Genomic DNA, 20762 nt, shown 5'->3' with positions numbered 1-20762 from the left:
CCCATTGCTTGCAATGGGTTTTACGATGTTCTGTTCAGACGAGTTGTAATTTTACGCGTCGCTGTCAAAAGACGGCGCGTAAAATACGTCAAAGAAGTGCAGGACACTACTTGGGATGTTTTTGGAGCCGTTTTTCATTGACTCCAATGAAAAACAGCTCCAATTACGTCTGTAAAAGACGCCGCGAAAAACGCGAGTACTTGCAAAAACGCCTGAAATTTAGGAGCGGTTTTCGCCTGAAAACAGCTCTGTAATTCCAGACGTATTTTGCGTTTGCGTGTGAACATACCCTAATAATTCCAGGCGGCGAACAGCTGCCCAGAGACTCAAAGGGTCCCATGTTCTCCGATTTATGTGCAGTGAGTTGTAGGGTGTAGCTTAGTTTGCTAGGTTTCCAATTGCAGGAAAAGCAATAAGAAAAGTATTCAGCACGCTGCCTCCCAGTCACATTTTTTTTTTCTTTATACTTTTAATTGTGGTAAGGAAAAGGAGATTGTGAGGTCATAATTTTTTCTAACATTTAGTGTATTTTTAACATTTTAGTCCGAATGCTATATACATGAATGCAGATTGCACTGATGGATAAACACATTCTAGCTGAAAATGCTCATTAAAGCGTAACTAAACGTAAAAAACTTTTGACATGTTACAGGGACATGTCAGAAGTTTTGATCGGTGGGGGTCCGTGCACCGTGACAACCCACCAATCGCTAACACAAAGCGGCAGAAGTACTCGGACGAGCTTTGTGCCACTTTGTTCGGAAAACTGAGCGAGTGGTGTACGGGCTCAAAAGACTTTATATTGAGCACGTAAACCGCTCCGAGGAAAGCCTATCAGAAACAAAGCGGGATATCGCCCGCTTCAGCCACTTCGTTTTAGCGATCTGCGGGGGTCTCCGTGCTCGGACCCCCACTGATCAAAACTTCTGACGTGTCAAAAGTTTTTTAAAAGTTTAGTTACACCTTAAAGGAACACTCCAGGCAAAAGCATGACTTCTCTCTTTGGTGTTTTTTTTAAATCCTTTGTCATGCGCCGTCCCCTCAGGTCCTGTACTAGCTATAACACAGTGTATCAGTTTTGCCTGGAGTGTTCCTTTAATTCTTGATTACATTGATGTATAACGGATAGTTGTCAGGCTCCCCAACTTACACAGTGGCCGCCATCCTCTTGCTTTATTTACTATAAGTAAATCTGATACGTGGTTGACGGTCAGAGATGATCAGGATCATAGGAGGTAAAGCTGTGGCTGCTGCGATCAGATCTCCTTACCTGGAGTAACCCCTGTCTCATCCCACCTTGCTATACAGGTTACACATGGCAGCTGTATGGATCTCTAACATCCTATGCAGTGACCTGGTGACACTTGACAACCTTTGTCTCTGGTTTATTCTATATGTTTATATCCCACCGTGGATCAGGGAGAAAATTTTTACTTTTGCTCTATTTTTTTATACGGCGGTGTAAAATAGAACTCTTAGGGTATGTTCACACGACAACGCCGAATACGTCTGAAATTACGGAGCTGTTTTCAGGAGAAAACCGCTCCTGAATTTCAGACGTTTTTCCGCGGCGTCTTTTACGGACATAATTTGGAGCTGTTCTTCATTGGAGTCAATGAAAAACGGCTCCAATTACGTCCCAGGAAGTGTCCTGCACTTCTTTGATGCGGCCGTAATTTTACGCGCCGTCTTTTGACAGCGACGCATAAAATGACAGCTCGTCTGCACAGAACATTGTAAGACCCATTGCAAGCAATGGGCAGATGTTTGCGACGTATTGGAGCCGTCTTTTCAGGCGTAATTCGAGGCGTAAAACGCCTCCATTACGCCTGAAAATAGGTTGTGTGCACATACCCTCACTTGTCCACTGTGCAGGACATAGTATATGCAGCTATACGCTTAGTAATGTACGATACATTCTTTTTATTCTCCACACACATTACCTCATAAAAAATTCTCTCATGCTCAGCAGATTAGTTGACACCTTTGGGGTGGGTTAGTGAAACCCAGTCAGTCACCGTTTGATCAACCCCTGAGCCCTCCGACGATCCGCAGAGGGAACGGACTTTGACTAAGTTGTAGTACCAAACACAACCACACATACCCATGAACCACTGTGCCTGTGTAAATAATGAAGGATTGACCATCGATATTTGACTCCTAGAAAACCACTTTAAAGGGTTATTCCCAAGGTTGACGTTTATGACATATCCGCAGGATATGTGATAGATGTGGATTCCAGCTCTGGGACCCACCTATATCAAGAATGAGGGTCATCCAAGCCCTGTTTTGTCTGTTGAGGTGGCCGCTGGCCACAGATTCCTGATGGTGGCCAGTGTAGAGAGGGCCGTGCATGCACGCGGCCCTCTCCATTCTCTTCTAATGGATTTATAGAAACAGCCAAGCAACTCTGGTCTCAAAGGGTAGTGGAATAGGCTGAGGTCCCTACCCCTGTATGATGGATCGGATCCAGAGTGAACACTTTTTTTTTTTTTTTTTTTGCATGGCATGCTGTACTTTTTGTTTGGGCGTTTGGGTGAATGATGCATGATCTCGGGCTTGTTCAGGATGGGATTTCAGCTTGTGGTATCGAGCAAGATTTTCATTTACTGATAGCAAACACGTATATATGAATTTTAGAAAGTTAGAGAATTTTTAATCATATAAAGGATTACGTTTTATTCATATAGGATGAGAGAAAACATGTCTAAGTTGTTGGGAATATCCCCAGTACACATTCCATATACCCTAGAATCTGTTGGGCGCTGGGCACAACCCTCCTTGATGGACACTTGCAGATATTATGTGCGGATAGAATATTGTCCCTCTCTTTCCCATACACCACGTTATTCTGCTTTGTGAAGTCTCTGGCTCAGCAGACTCCTGTTTATCTAATATTATTAAGGAAACGTCCAAACCGCAGACCATTGTCTGCATGGGAAAAATGAGCAAGACAAAAGTTTAAGGAACATTCAGAATATTAAAGAGGGATATTGTCATGAGATTGTGCCAGGCCAGACTCCTGGGCCATCTCCATGGGACCTCGCTCCATCAGTCTCCCTGGAAATGCAAAGGCCATAATGCAAACTACTACGGGCTTAAAAATAAACCTCTACCCGCTCATTCGGCCCGTGTGTATGCAAACCTTATAAATATTTTGTCTTCGTGGCTAAGAGTATTTAGTTTCAGGAATTTTCCACACCAAGTTTCTCGAGTCTCTGGTTTTATTAGGAAATCCTGTTTATGGTCCTGCGCTCATACAATCTTTTTTTATTTGAGGAAGATCAAGTTAGGACTGTAAGCATTTATTTGCACAATTTTCCTTAATTGCCTGTTGTCTGGAGGCTTCTGAATGTAGAGAACTATGGGAATTTTATTTGTATGGATACCCTACCCTAACACCGGGCGTGCTGGAACCTGTAGTTCTCCAGTCAGCTGAACGCTTCAAGATCACCAAAGACTGATCTGCAACACTGGTCTGGTGATCACTGTATGTGGCAGGATAAAGATAGATAGATCCTGAGTTACATCCAGTATTATACTCCAGAGCTGCACTCACTATTCTGCTTGCGGAGTCACTGTGTACATACATTACATTACTTATCCTGAACTGATCCTGAGTTACATCCTGTATTATACTCGGGAGCTGCACTCACTATTCTGCTGGTGGAGTCTCTGTGTACATACATTACATTACTTATCTTGTAATGATCCTGAGTTACAACCTGTATTATACTCCAGTGCTGCACTCGCTATTCTGCTGGTGGAGTCACTGTGTGCATGCATTACATTACTTATCCTGTACTGATCTTGAGCTACATCCTGTATTATACTCCAGTGCTGCACTCACTATTCTGCTGCGGAGTCACTGTGTACATACATTACATTACTTATACTGAGCTGATCCTGAGTTACATCCTGTATTATACTCCAGAGCTGCACTCACTATTCTGCTGGTGGAGTCACTGTGTACATACATTACATTACTTATCCTGTACTGATCCGGAGTTACATCCTGCATTATACTCCAGTGCTGCACTCACTATTCTGCTGGTGGTCGCTGTGTACATACATTACTTATCCTGTACTGATTCTGAATTACCTCCTGTATTATACTCCAGAACTGCATTCGCTATTCTGCTGGTGGAGTCACTGTGTACATACATTACATTGCTTATACTGTACTTGTCCTGAGTTACATCCTGTATTATACTCCAGAGCCGCGCTCGCTATTCTGCTGGTGGAGTTACTGTCCACATGCATTACATTACTTATCCTGTATTGATCCTGAGTTACAGCCTATATTATACTCCAGAGCTGCACTCCCTTTTCTTCTGGTTGTTATTGGAAACCGTAAGCAAGCTTGTCAAGAGACACACCCCATAGCTTACATATTAATTCACAGTGCTTGGTGTAAAAATCTACATTCACATTTCCGTAGACTCAAGTCTCAGAATAGACCTGATAGATGCCCTGATCTGAAGAGGTCTGTCCCTTTCACTTTTTTATGATTCAAAGGGGTTTTCCAATAGTAGAAAAATCATAGCTGCTTTCTTCTAAAAACGGCACCACACCTATCCACAGGTTTTATGTAGCATTGCAGCTGAGCCCCAATCTCATGAAGCTGAGCTGCAACACCAGACATGTACAGATGTGGCGCTGTTTCTGGTAGAAAGCAGTCATGTTTTTCTAATCCAGGCAAGCTCCTTAAATTCTTGGAAGTCTTTGTATGTACTGAGTTTGTGTTATAGTTGATCACTCACATGAGACCCATTCTTTAGATGTAGCCCCCTTTTTAGGCCATATGGACGTCATAGAGGGGGTTACCGGTTAGTCCCTTCTCCGTCCCCCATGTATGAGACAGAACCAAGAGTCACTCTGCTGTATTTATTGTTCATTTGAATGTCCGTCATCTGCTGCAGGGGAGATGTATGGCCAGACACGGCTTCCCCCAGCTGATCGGGGGTTAAAGAAGTTGGCTTCTTTAAAAAAGGGTTGTCTTCATGAGGCCACTTTAAGAATTCATAACCATTATATTGATCCTTGAGCTTAGCAGGAGGGGCGGGGCCATGGCGGGCCGATAAAGTTACTGTAATTTATGCCAGGAAACTGGTGTAAATTATAGCGTAAATCTCTGCCAGTTCCTTGTTGGCATAGATTTGATTTTATGGAGCACCGCCTGCCAGAGATGGGCCTTTTAATAAATTAGGCACATCTTACGCCAGCGTTTTTTAGATTGACTGGCGTATTGAACGCCAGTCCTAATAAATTCTACCCTTTGTGTGGATTCAGATCCCTTAGTACATGAATGTCCACTAATAGACGCTCATAGCATGTACAGATAGGATTTAGAGGATTTATTTGATTTGGATCCTGACAATGCAGGAGATTTATCAAAACTGGTGCAAAGAAAAAGTGGAGCAGTGACCCATAGCAACCAATCAGATTCCTTTTTTCATTTTCACAAGGGCCTCTGAAAAAAAAAAAAAAGAGCTGGAATCTGATTGGTTGCTATGGACAACTACTCCACTTTTCCTTTGCACCAGTTTTGATAAATCTCTCTCGACGTCTCTGATGACACTGCACCTGACAGAAATCAGAAGGGGACATGTCATCTGAATCTCTCAGTAGTGCAGCCTCAGGCCCTGGGCCTGCAACTACAAGTGATTGAACCTCCGCATAGAAGAAACATAGTATTTTTATTTTTTCTGGTTAGTGTCCTTTATATTAACCGGTTCAGGACCGGGCTGTTTTGAGCCTTCAGGACCAGACGCCATTTTTAGCACGTGTTCGTTGAACCCCTATAACTTTTTTATTTGTTGGGCTAGCGACGTGGTGTTGTTGTTTTTTCATAGACCATGCCGGTTTCTTTTTTTTCTAATCATTTTTATACACATGCTTTTTGCTATTTAAGAATTTCTAGGTTCAAAGTTTGAAAATGATAGTAAAAAAAAAAATGCTTTTTGCATTTCAGCTATTTTTTTCTCGTAATAATATAGTTTTAACCTAAAATAGACCTTTTTATTTGTGATAGTCATTGTCTACCGTACATTTTGATATACTACATGTCTAATTAGGGTAACTGGGTCAGGGCTAGCGTTACGACAATGATCGGTCGGGGGAAAGTTTTCTTTTTTTAGGCTGTTTTTTTATATGAATGTATTACGTTTTTTGCCACTTTATTTTGATTTAATTATTATTATTAAGGTCTGTCCCTAACTGGTGCTGCACAGAATGGAAATCAGCCCTCTTATAGAGACGATTGTCACTTATAGGGCTGTGCTGTGTCTAGTTAGACCCAGCAGCAGCCTGCAACTAACGGCATCCCGGCGAGCATGTGACCAGTCACATGATCATCAGGACCAATCGAGGCAGCGCTGCTGCCGCTGCCTCTATTCATATACACAGCGCTAATTGTATACAAGAGAACTGAGAAGACAAAAGCAGCGAAAGCTACTTCTATCTTCTCGGGCAGCCGACTAAAACCCGCGCAATAAATACTCTATGGCGCCGTTTTTAAGGTTGAGTTCTTGGTTACTGTTACTTAGTATTGGTATGTCTTGGCAGACGCCCTCTGACTCCTCGTCGGGGCTCTAAGTGAAGATGCTACAGACAGATATAGGTGTAGATATATATGTTGATATGTGTATCAGTATATAGAAGCAAGTTGCTACACTGTGAAAGATCCCACGCCAAGCCTCTTCCATATTATGCACTGATTCTTTCTGTGGGATCCCACATTACCGCTGGCTCCCATGAAGCCGTATCGCAATATCTGGGCTTTATCTGTCTTTATTAACATTATTCTTCTTTTTTTCTTCTAGTTTGTTTTCATTGCTCTCTAAAAAACACAACAAAGTCCTGGAGCAAGCCACACAGTCTCTGCGAGGATCCCTTGGCTCAGATGACTCTCCATTTCCTGACTACGTGAGTATCAAACTGAAAGCTTGTGTGTGTTTTGTGTGAGGCAGCTTCTCAGCGCCGCTGATCAAGACATTGACACTCTTGGTCGCCACAGTCTGTCGGAGCGGAGACCAAGAATCAACCTCGAGACTCTGAGGATGACTTCACGTCTCACATGTGGTTTACTGTACACCCAGATGTGACGGAACTGCGAGTGACAGGAGCCTGTCACTGGTGCAATAAACCAGACACAACTATTCTCAGTATGTACATAGTGCAATAGTCTTTATATAACAGCAAGGAATGTCTGTGTGTCAATAATGTCCACATTGTTTAGATGAACATGCAATTAAATCTGATGTGGACTTTACAGCGAGCAAAGCAAGTCCCAGCTCCTTTACTGCAGGCCATAAATCAGTGCCTTAAAGAGAATTTCTGGTCAGATGTTAAAATATTCCTCATCATAAGCACTGATATTCTTCTTTATAGGGGGCAGTCTTATAGTAGTTATATTCTTGTATATAGGAGCAGTATTATAGTAGTTATATTCTTGTACATAGGAGGCAGTATTATAGTAGTTATTTTATTGTACATAGGAGGCAGTATTATAGTTATATTCTTGTACATAGGGGGCAGTATTATAGTAGTTATATTCTTGTACATAGGGGGCAGTATTATAGTAGATATATTATTGTACATAGGAGGCAGTATTATAGTAGTTATATTCTTGTACATAGGAGGCAGTATTATAGTAGTTATATTCTTGTACATAGGGGCAGTATTATAGTAGTTATATTCTTGTACATAGGGGCAGTATTATAGTAGCTGTATTCTTGTATATAGGAGCAGTATTATAGTAGTTATATTCTTGTACATAGGAAGCAGTATTATAGTAGTTATATTCTTGTACATAGAAGGCAATATTATAGTGGTTATATTCTTGTATATAGGGGGCATTATTATAGTAGTTATATTCTTGTATATAGGAGCAGTATTATAGTAGTTATATTCTTGTACATAGGGATCAGTATTATAGTAGTTATATTCTTGTACATAGGGATCAGTATTATAGTAGTTATATTCTTGTACATAGGAGCAGTATTATAGTAGTTATATTCTTGTACATAGGAGGCAGTATTATAGTAGTTATATTCTTATACATAGGGGCAGTATTATAGTAGTTATATTCTTGTACATAAGGGGCAGTATTATAGTAGTTATATTCTTGTACATAGGGGGCAGTATTATAGTAGTTATATTCTTGTACATAGGTGCAGTATTATAGTAGTTATATTCTTGTACATAGGGGGCAGTATTATAATAGTTATATTCTTGTACATAGGAGGCAGTATTATAGTAGTTATATTCTTGTACATAGGAGCAGTATTATAGTAGTTATATTCTTGTATATAGGGGGCATTATTATAGTAGTTATATTCTTGTATATAGGAGCAGTATTATAGTAGTTATATTCTTGTACATAGGGATCAGTATTATAGTAGTTATATTCTTGTACATAGGAGCAGTATTATAGTAGTTATATTCTTGTACATAGGGGGCAGTATTATAGTAGTTATATTCTTGTATGTACGGGGCAGTATTATAGTAGTTATATTCTTGTATGTAGGAGGCAGTATTATAGTAGTTATATTCTTGTACATAGGGGGCAGTATTATAGGAGTTATATTCTTGTACATAGGAGGCAGTATTATGGGAGTTATATTCTTGTACATAGGGGGCAGTATTATAGTAGTTTTATTCTTGTATATATGGGGCAGTATTATAGTAGTTATATTCTTGTACATAGGGACAGTATTATAGTAGTTATATTCTTGTACATAGGAGGCAGTATTATAGTTATATTCTTGTACATAGGGGGCAGTATTATAGTAGTTATATTCTTGTACATAGGAGGCAGTATTATAGTTATATTCTTGTACATAGGGGGCAGTATTATATTCGTTATATTCTTGTATATAGGAGCAGTATTATAGTAGTTATATTCTTGTACATAGGGATCAGTATTATAGTAGTTATATTCTTGTACATAGGAGCAGTATTATAGTAGTTATATTCTTGTATATAGGGGGCAGTATTATAGTAGTTATATTCTTGTATGTAGGAGGCAGTATTATAGTAGTTATATTCTTGTACGTAGGGGGCAGTATTATAGGAGTTATATTCTTGTACATAGGAGGCAGTATTATAGGAGTTATATTCTTGTACATAGGAGGCAGTATTATAGGAGTTATATTCTTGTACATAGGAGCAGTATTATAGGAGTTATATTCTTGTACATAGGGGCAGTATTATAGTAGTTTTATTCTTGTATATATGGGGCAGTATTATAGTAGTTATATTCTTGTACATAGGGGGCAGTATTATAGTCGTTATATTCTTGTACATAGGGACAGTATTATAGTAGTTATATTCTTGTACATAGGAGGCAGTATTATAGTAGTTATATTCTTGTACATAGGAGGCAGTATTATAGTAGTTATATTCTTGTACATAGGAGGCAGTATTATAGTAGTTATATTCTTGTACATAGGGGCAGTATTATAGTAGTTATATTCTTGTACATAGGGGCAGTATTATAGTAGCTGTATTCTTGTATATAGGAGCAGTATTATAGTAGTTATATTCTTGTACATAGGAAGCAGTATTATAGTAGTTATATTCTTGTACATAGAAGGCAATATTATAGTGGTTATATTCTTGTATATAGGGGGCATTATTATAGTAGTTATATTCTTGTATATAGGAGCAGTATTATAGTAGTTATATTCTTGTACATAGGGATCAGTATTATAGTAGTTATATTCTTGTACATAGGGATCAGTATTATAGTAGTTATATTCTTGTACATAGGAGCAGTATTATAGTAGTTATATTCTTGTACATAGGAGGCAGTATTATAGTAGTTATATTCTTATACATAGGGGCAGTATTATAGTAGTTATATTCTTGTACATAAGGGGCAGTATTATAGTAGTTATATTCTTGTACATAGGGGGCAGTATTATAGTAGTTATATTCTTGTACATAGGTGCAGTATTATAGTAGTTATATTCTTGTACATAGGGGGCAGTATTATAATAGTTATATTCTTGTACATAGGAGGCAGTATTATAGTAGTTATATTCTTGTACATAGGAGCAGTATTATAGTAGTTATATTCTTGTATATAGGGGGCATTATTATAGTAGTTATATTCTTGTATATAGGAGCAGTATTATAGTAGTTATATTCTTGTACATAGGGATCAGTATTATAGTAGTTATATTCTTGTACATAGGAGCAGTATTATAGTAGTTATATTCTTGTACATAGGGGGCAGTATTATAGTAGTTATATTCTTGTATGTACGGGGCAGTATTATAGTAGTTATATTCTTGTATGTAGGAGGCAGTATTATAGTAGTTATATTCTTGTACATAGGGGGCAGTATTATAGGAGTTATATTCTTGTACATAGGAGGCAGTATTATGGGAGTTATATTCTTGTACATAGGGGGCAGTATTATAGTAGTTTTATTCTTGTATATATGGGGCAGTATTATAGTAGTTATATTCTTGTACATAGGGACAGTATTATAGTAGTTATATTCTTGTACATAGGAGGCAGTATTATAGTTATATTCTTGTACATAGGGGGCAGTATTATAGTAGTTATATTCTTGTACATAGGAGGCAGTATTATAGTTATATTCTTGTACATAGGGGGCAGTATTATATTCGTTATATTCTTGTATATAGGAGCAGTATTATAGTAGTTATATTCTTGTACATAGGGATCAGTATTATAGTAGTTATATTCTTGTACATAGGAGCAGTATTATAGTAGTTATATTCTTGTATATAGGGGGCAGTATTATAGTAGTTATATTCTTGTATGTAGGAGGCAGTATTATAGTAGTTATATTCTTGTACGTAGGGGGCAGTATTATAGGAGTTATATTCTTGTACATAGGAGGCAGTATTATAGGAGTTATATTCTTGTACATAGGAGGCAGTATTATAGGAGTTATATTCTTGTACATAGGAGCAGTATTATAGGAGTTATATTCTTGTACATAGGGGGCAGTATTATAGTAGTTTTATTCTTGTATATATGGGGCAGTATTATAGTAGTTATATTCTTGTACATAGGGGGCAGTATTATAGTCGTTATATTCTTGTACATAGGGACAGTATTATAGTAGTTATATTCTTGTACATAGGAGGCAGTATTATAGTAGTTATATTCTTGTACATAGGAGGCAGTATTATAGTAGTTATATTCTTGTACATAGGGGGCAGTATTATAGTAGTTATATTCTTGTACATAGGAGGCAGTATTATAGGAGTTATATTCTTGTACATAGGAGCAGTATTATAGTAGTTATATTCTTGTACATAGGGGGCGGTATTATAGTAGTTTTATTCTTGTATATATGGGGCAGTATTATAGTAGTTATATTCTTGTACATAGGGGGCAGTATTATAGTCGTTATATTCTTGTACATAGGGACAGTATTATAGTAGTTATATTCTTGTACATAGGAGGCAGTATTATAGTTATATTCTTGTACATAGGGGGCAGTATTATAGTAGTTATATTCTTGTACATAGGAGGCAGTATTATAGTTATATTCTTTTACATAAGGGGCAGTATTATATTTGTTATATTCTTGTACATAGGAGGCAGTATTATAGTAGTTATATTCTTGTACATAGGGGGCAGTATTATAGTAGTTATATTCTTGTACATAGGGATCAGTATTATAGTAGTTATATTCTTGTACATAGGGGCAGTATTATAGTAGTTATATTCTTGTACATAGGAGGCAGTATTATAGTAGTTATATTCTTGTACATAGGGGGCAGTATTATAGTAGTAATATTCTTGTACATAGGGGGCAGTATTATATTCGTTATATTCTTGTACATAGGAGGCAGTATTATAGTAGTTATATTCTTGTACATAGGGATCAGTATTATAGTAGTTATATTCTTGTACATAGGGGCAGTATTATAGTAGTTATATTCTTGTACATAGGAGGCAGCATTATAGTAGTTATATTCTTGTACATAGGGGGCAGTATTATAGTAGTAATATTCTTGTACATAGGGGGCAGTATTATAGTAGTTATATTCCTATACATAGGTGGCAGTTAAAAGAAAAAAGTGATACATTTTTAAAAATCATAACCTCCGTGACAGTAAACAGAGATCTTTTAGCCTCAGCAGAAGTCCTTTCATGCAAGAAGTTTGATGACTTGTCTGCCTCAAAGCTACATGGTCTCAAATTTCAAGTCATCGGGTGGGTCTTACTTTGTTTTTTATTTACCCCTTCCTAATCCTTCACACACAACTAGATGTTGACTGCATCATCTATAAATTTGTAAGGCCTCATGCATACGACCTTAGCCATGTGCACGGATGTGATTTTCGGGTCACCCAGGGTCGAAGTATCACCCGCAAATCGCGGGCCGTGCACGTGGCCGCGTCCATTATTTTCTATGAGCCTGTGTATGGCCCCATAGGAATGAATGGGGCCGCAATTCGCCCGTGGATTTTCGGGGGATTTTCGGCCGCAAAAGCACATTTGTGTGCATGGGGCCTAATAGTTAGAAATACTCCATTTTGAAGTGTCATTTCATTATCCACCTGAAATCGATATGTAATTTGTTAGGGGAAGGCGTGGGTACACACAATGCTGATTTAAGGAGGTTATTTATCTCCTATTAGAGATCATCAACCACATTCTTCCACTGCTTGGATTTCAGTAATATTTACGGCCAGTGTGTTTTTGTTATTTTAATCTTTCCAGCAAGAATTCGGTTGGATACCATCAGCTCTTTATTATGCCCAGCAAAAGGTGCTGTGTTTCCTTACAAGAACAGCTGACAGACATTCCTATAACCCTGAGTACTGCGCTGTTAGGACTCTAACAGCATCCCTTCTATATCCAATATAGCAATATACAAAAACCTTATATATTCAAGTGAATTGTACAGTTAGGCCTTATTCACAGGAACGCTGCACATCTCGGACGTGAAAAACTGCAGTTTTTCACGTCCGTCGTGCATCCGTGCTCAGCGCTGCAGGATGTGATGTCACGCATCCCCAATAGTTGAGTCTATGGAGGGAAGCGTGATGTGTGAAAAGATAAGACATCTCCTATTTTCCCACGAACCCTTCACACGGTCCGTTGAAACAACGGCTGTGTGAACGGCCACATTAAATAACACCGGTCTGTGGGACAGCCGCTGTTTCAACGGCCGTCCCACGGACGTTTAACACGTTCATGTGAATCAGGCGTTAGGTCCAGAATTATTTGGACAGTGACACAATCTTCATGATTTGGGCTCTGCTGCCACCACATTGGTTTGGAACTGAAACAACTGAGATGCAATTGAAGTGTAGACTTTCAGGTTTAATTCAAGAGGTTGAACAAAAATATCCTGTGAAACGTTTAGGAATTGCAACCATTTTTCTACACAACCTCCTCATTTCAGGGGCTCAAAAGTAATTGGACATATTACCATAATTTAAAATGTTTTTTTTTTTTTATATTTTGTAGAGAAACCTTTTCAGGCAGTGACTGCCTAAAATCTGGAACCCATGGACATTACCAAACACTGGGTTTCCTCCTTTGTGAAGCTTTGTCCGGCCTTTACTGCAGCGTCTTCAGTTGTTGCTTGTTTGTGGGTCTTTCTGCCTTAAGTTTTGTCTTAAAGAGGTTCTGTCACCACATTATAAGTGGCATATCTCTTACATAATGAGATTGGCGCTGTAATGTAGGTGACAGCAGTTTTTTATTTAGAAAAATTATCTATTTTCACCAAGTTATGAGCGATTTTAGCTTTATGCTAATTACTTTCTTAATGCCCAACTGGGCGTGTTTTTACTTTTGACCAAGTGGGCGTTGTAAAGAGAAGTGCATGACGCTGACCAATCGGCGTCATACACTTCTCTCCATTCATGTAATCTGCACATAGTGATCCTGCGTTGTTCACTATGTGCTGTCACATACACCCACATTAACGTTACTGAAGTGTCTTGACAGTGAATAGACATTACCTCCATCCAGGACGAGATGTCTATTTACAATCCCGACACTTCGGTAACGTTTGTGTGGGACTTACAGCACAGCAAGTGCAATCTCGCAAGATCACGCTGTAAATGACAGTTTACAGCGAGATAACGCTTGCTGTGCTGTAAGTCCCACACAAACGTTACCCAAGTGTCGAGATTGTGAATAGACATCCCGTCCTGGCTGGAGGTGATGTCTATCTCAAGACACTTCAGTAACGTTAATGTCTGAGTATGTGACAGCACATAGTGAACAACGAAGGATCACTATGTGCTGATTACATGAATGGAAAGAACTGTATGATGCTGATTGGTCAGCGTCATACACTTCTCTCCACAACGCCCACTTGGTCAAAAGTAAAAACAGACCAGTTGGGCATAAAGAAAGTCCTTCGCATAAATCTAAGAACGCTCATAACTTTACTTTACTGTTACCTACATTACAGCGACGATCTCATTATGTAGGAGACAGGGCACTTATAATCTGGTGACAGAGCCTCTTTAAGCAAGTGAAATGCTCAATCGGGTTGAGATCTGGTGACTTGGCCATTGCAGAATATTCCACTCTTTTGCCTTAAAAACTCCTGGGTTGCTTTCGCAGTATGTATTGGGTTATTGTCCATCTGTACTGTGAAGCGACGTCCAATCAACCTTGCTGCATTTGGTTGACTCTAAGCAGTAAGTAAATCCCTGAACATTTCAGAATTCATCCGGCTGCTTCTGTCTTCAGTCACGTCATCAATAAACACTAGTGACCCAGTTCCTTTGGCAGCCATGCATGCCCATGCCATCACACGGCCTCCACCATGTTTTACAGAAGATGTGGAGTGCTTTGGATCATGAGCCGTACAAGCCTTCTCCATACTTTTCTTCCTCCCATCATTCTGGTACAGGTTGATCTTAGTTTCATGCTGTTCCAGAACTGGGCGGCTTCTTTACATGTTGTTTGGCAAAGTCTAATCTGGCCTTTCTATTTTTGAGGTTGATTATTGGTTTGCACCTTGTGGTGAACCCTCTGTATTTGCTCTCATGGAGTCTTCTCTTTATGGTAGACTTAGATACTGATACACCTACTTCCATGAGAGTGTTCTCCACTTGGGTAGATGTTGTGAAGGGGTTTTTCTTCACGATGGAAAGGATTCTGCAATCATCCAGCCCTGATGTCTTCCGTGGACATCCAGTCCTTTTGGAATTCATGAGATCACCAGTGCGTTTTTTTGTTTTTTTTTCAAGAATGTACCAAACTGTTGATTTGGCCGCTCCTAACATTTGTGCATCTCTCTGATAGGCTGAAAAAAAATGAAGGAATCTTAACGGTGGTCTGTTTCACTTGCATTGAGAGCTCCTTTGACCTCATGTTGTGGGTTCACAGCAACAGCTTCCAAATGCAAATGCCACACCTGGAATCAACTCCAGACCTTTTACCTGCTTAATTGATGATGGATTAACGAGGGAATAGCAGATGCAGCCCATTACAAAGCTTTTGAGATAATTGTCCAATTACTTTTTGGTCCCTTGAAAAAGAGGCAGCTACATATCAAAGAGCTGTAATTCCTAAACCCTTCCTCAAATTAGGATGTGAATACCCCCAAATTAAATCTGAGAGTCTGCACTTTAAACCCATATTGATTATGTAACTGTATATTCAATATGTTTTGGTAATCCGCTAAAATGGCAAAACTTGTGTCACTGTCCAAATAATTTTGGACCTAACTGTATATCAGTATATCTTCGTTACATGTAACATATCGCAGTAAAAGTTTTTTACGTAGTCTTTCTAGCTAACCGCATAGATGGACAATAAAAGGTGCAGGTTACAGCTTTTACAACGATCTATTAATAATCAGTACGTAGTGGGGAGCGTGTACAAAGTAGCTCTCGAAAACAAATAACAGCAATATAATCTCAATACAATGTTTGAATACCAAACCATTGGGCCAAATAATATTAAAGAGAGCCACAATGAATGTCAATTACTCACCACACGCCGTAATGGACTTCTGCACCACACTGCCCACCACCACAATGCACATTTCGCACCAGCTTCGTCAATTTCTGACGAACGAGTATTACACAAACTAAAACACCTACACTAACGTGGGAAGACTCCAAATAACATAGTAATGGACTCCTTTACTGGCATTGGAAACCATTTAGGATTATTATGGTGACAACCCTATCATCAGTAGGGTATAACTCAACAGTCACAGTCCATCCCAGCTCACGTTCCCTATTAGTGGGTGAACAATCAAACGCTTGGTGAATTCTGCTTTTGACAAAGCTGGTGCGAGACGCGGGAGACTACAAGAATATACCTACTATAATACTGCCCCCTATGTACTAGAATATAACTTCTATAATACTGCCCCCTATGTACTAGAATATAATTACTATAATACTGCCCCCCTATGTACTAGAATATAACTTCTATAATACTGCCCCCTATGTTCAAGAATATAACTACTATAATACTGCCTCCTATGTACAAGAATATAACTACTATAATACTGCCTCCTATGTACAAGAATATAACTACTATAATACTGACTGTATGTACAAAAATATAACTACAATAATACTGCCCCCTCTGTACAAGAATATAACTACAATAATACTGCCCCTATATACAATAATATAACTACTATAATACTGCCCCTATATACAAGAATATAACTACTATAATACTGCCCCCTATGTACAAGAATATAACTACTATAATACTGCTCCTATGTACAAGAATATAACTAATATAATACTGCCTCCTATATACAAGAATATAACTACTATAATACTGCCTCCTATGTACAAGAATATAACTACTATAATACTGCCTCCTATGTACAAGAATATAACTACTATAATACTGCCCCCTATGTACAAGAATATAACTACTAGAATACTGCCCCCTATCTACAAGAATATAACTACTATAATACTGCCCCCTATGTACAAGAATATAACTACTATAATACTGCCCCCTATATACAAGAATATAACTACTATAATACTGCCCCTATGTACAAGTATATAGCCAATATAATACTGCCCCCTATGTACAAGAATATAACTACTAGAATACTGCCCCTATGTACAAGAATATAACTACTAGAATACTGCCTCCTATGTACAAGAATATAACTACCATAATACTGCCCCCTATGTACAAGAATATAACCACTATAATACTGTCCCCTATGTACAAGAATATAACTACTATAATACTGCCCCCTATGTACAAGAATATAACTACTATAATACTGCTCCTATGTACAAGAATATAACTAATCTAATACTGCCTCCTATATACAAGAATATAACTACTATAATACTGCCTCCTATGTACAAGAATATAACTACTATAATACTGCCTCCTATGTACAAGAATATAACTACTATAATACTGCCCCCTATGTACAAGAATATAACTACTAGAATACTGCCCCCTATCTACAAGAATATAACTACTATAATACTGCCCCCTATGTACAAGAATATAACTACTATAATACTGCCCCCTATATACAAGAATATAACTACTATAATACTGCCCCTATGTACAAGTATATAGCCAATATAATACTGCCCCCTATGTACAAGAATATAACTACTATAATACTGCCCCTATGTACAAGAATATAACTACTAGAATACTGCCTCCTATGTACACGAATATAACTACTATAATACTGCCCCCTATGTACAAGAATATAACTACTATAATACTGCCCCCTATGTACAAGAATATAACTACTATAATACTGCCTCCTATGTACAAGAATATAACTACTATAATACTGCCTCCTATGTACAAGAATATAACTATTATAATACTGCCCCCTATGTACAAGAATATAACTACTATAATACTGACTCCTATGTGCAAGAATATAACTACTATAATACTGCCTCCTATGTGCAAGAATATAACTACTATAATACTGCCCCTATGTACAAGAATACATGCCATCAATTTACATATTAAATGAATGGAATTTTACACATCTTTGGGAGTAATCCATTATTAATTTAAGTTTTTTTTTTTTTTTTTTTTAATTCTTAAAAACAAGAAACTGATGTGCATCGTATTGAAAATATATTTTTATTCTGTTATTTATTTTATCACTTGATATTAGTTGTATTCTAGTTACTTTTAGCCATATGCTATAAATATAGGAGCGCGCTTAGAAAACACTTTTTACAATAGTTTAATTGTCTCATCAGGAAATCCGCCATCCTCCTATTAACTGAGGTGTGTCAGTTGGTGCGTTGCTTGTCAGTCTTAGCTGTGAACATTTCCCCTATAGGAAAACATTGCGGCCTCATGTCCTACAACAAATGAAATGTTAACAAGCTAGTTATGGGCTTGTCCGAAAGATCAAATGTCTAAAAACAGGGGGAGGTCAGAGGTCACTCTAATGAGCGGCTTGCCAGGTCATAAAACTGTAACTCTCACAAGACGTATGGTCGGTGTTGATGGGGGGAAGACTTGTTGCTTCTGGATGCAGTAAATGGAAACCATTCCTAGCAAGGAAACAGACCCGATGTGTATATGAGGGAAGGCAAATCCCTCCGTTATATGACCTGCTCAATCCAGACCTGTCAACTATAACGCCATCTTGTTTCCGGATCCGTGTCAACGACCTTATTGATTTTATGTATATCTATATATGTTTATTTGAACATTTTTTACACCTTCGTCCTTGACATTCACTACAGATAGTCATTTTTTCGTTTTATCTTTGATAACCAATATGGTCGTAATATTGTCTGGAAAACGGATCGGTTACAGCGGCATAACTTAAGTTATAAACGGAAGTCATGACGCCATTGTGAACAAAACAAAGCTTTATGGCACATGGACTTTATAAATATGGTGTTCGGTCCGAATACCATATTTTTTAAATATATTTATGGCTGGTGTAAATACTCCATAAACCCACCCCATCCGTTCTCAAAACTAGTGCAAGGACCACATGGAGGAGTTGCCCATTTCAACCAATCACATTCTAGCTCTTTGCTTAGTGCACAGTTGATAAATGAAAGCAGAAACCCCATTGGTTACTTTTGGCAACTACTCTAGTTTTCTCTTGCACTAGAAAAATCTTACCGCACTGATACCTTTTTGGTTCGTGATTTGTCCTTTATTCATACAGTGATGTTAGAAGAGTTTCTTTGCCTGTATCATCATGACAACACTTCCTGTCCATTTGATTTGGCAGTTCAGTGTTATCCAGGGGCCCTGATACAATCACATCACTTAGTTTATTTTCCTCCCTGTACTAGAAGAGCGAAATCTGTATTCTAGCCGTAATTGGTGGTTGTTAGAATAAGTGTCACTCTGATATCTAGGGTCCTCCTGGGCCGTGTAAATGAGCGCTGATCAACGGGACAGCTCGTTGATCGGCGCTCATGTGCTCCTTTCGCAAGGAGCTATGTATAGAATCGAGCGATCGTTACTCTGATCGCTCGTCCCCATACATTTCTATCATGTCGGATAATAATTGGATGATCATTCATGTTTCATAAACGATACGATAATCCAATGAACAAGCGGCTGATTATTGCCCTGATTACACATGGCAATGATCGGGAATGAGTTTTCACAAGAACGCACGTTTGCCCTATAATTGGCCCGTGTAAAAGGGCCTTAACATCCAAACACATACAGATCTGGAATTTAGGGATGATGACTACTTGTGTACAGCGTTGCGGAATATGTTGGCGCTATATAAGCGACTTAAATAAATTGTGTATGCCATAAGAGTGTCCTTTTGGTATAAGTGTGGCCGGTTTAGGCTCTGTTCACACTTGCGTTGGGCACCTCCGTCAGCATTTTGCTCACTTTTGACGTCAAGAGTAGCGCGACATGCCCAGCCGTATTTTTAGGGAGGCCTGCTAAGCCATGAAATAGAACATATGTTACAGGCATACGGTTTACTGCCATAAGGTGAGGGATATGTGGCTACTAGAAACATTTGATGCCGCTTATCAATATGGACAAGAATCCAACCTGTCCACTGGTTTGTGTTTCCCTTGATGAGACGTAAGGAGATTGCCCCCATACAGAGAAGGATCTTTTATCTATGACCAGCTATATCGTGTGAAACTTCCCGTCTCGTACACGTGTCTGCGCCTGACGTTCTAGGCCATGAAATACCTGAAAGAAACTGATTACAGCCCACTTGTGGGAATTTTCTAGTGAATGATTCCTAGGTTATGTGTGACGTCTAGAGATGCCGGGCAGGCTGGACCGCCGGGATTTCAGCCGCTGCCGGAGTCCTCAGGGTGTTCTGCACATCAGTGGGCTGGGTGTTGGGGTCCAGTGGCAGTTATTGGGGTGTGGAGGCTGTTGTTATTGGGGTCTGTGACTAGGGTGTCTGTGGCTACTTGGCAGTAAATCCTGGAATGGGGATCGTACATTTTTTTTTTGTACACTTTGTCGAAAAGGTTCACCAGTAATCCCAGATCAGACTGGTGACGACTCCTGTACTTTTCCTTGTAGTTGTCAACATGGAGCAGCGATCACCAGATTTCACATTGAAACAAGGCCCTTTTAGAAAAACGGAAAAAACCACCAACCACAACAAATTACTCGTTCGTCACGAGAGGTTAAGAAAATCCGTTCTTCCTTTCTCCAAAACCTGAGATCTAGAGTTGAAAGGGAAGCGCGTAGCATGTTTATATGTTCCCACACCGCGCTGACTGCAGGCCGCCCATCAAAGGAAGCGCCATGGAGCCTCATGTTTCACTGCCCTGGGAATACGTCTGTGGCGTCTCCAC

General features: G+C 38.9%; 1 protein-coding gene across 4 annotated transcripts in view; it reads left to right on the top strand.

Annotated features, from left to right (window-relative positions):
- Positions 1 to 20762, top strand: part of DYM (dymeclin) — a 343122-nt gene that overhangs the window by 231175 nt on the left and 91185 nt on the right. For all 4 annotated transcript variants that reach the window (XM_075840896.1, XM_075840904.1, XM_075840919.1 and 1 more), the window contains one exon: positions 6825 to 6927. In XM_075840896.1, the coding sequence (XP_075697011.1) occupies positions 6825 to 6927 (103 nt within the window). The remainder of the gene's footprint in view (positions 1 to 6824; positions 6928 to 20762) is intronic.

This window comes from Rhinoderma darwinii, chromosome 1, assembly GCF_050947455.1.
Source record: "Rhinoderma darwinii isolate aRhiDar2 chromosome 1, aRhiDar2.hap1, whole genome shotgun sequence".
In the NCBI taxonomy this organism is placed as follows: Eukaryota; Metazoa; Chordata; class Amphibia; order Anura; family Rhinodermatidae; genus Rhinoderma; species Rhinoderma darwinii.
Note: the sequence above shows the minus strand (reverse complement) of the source record. Positions and strands in the feature narration are given on the sequence as shown.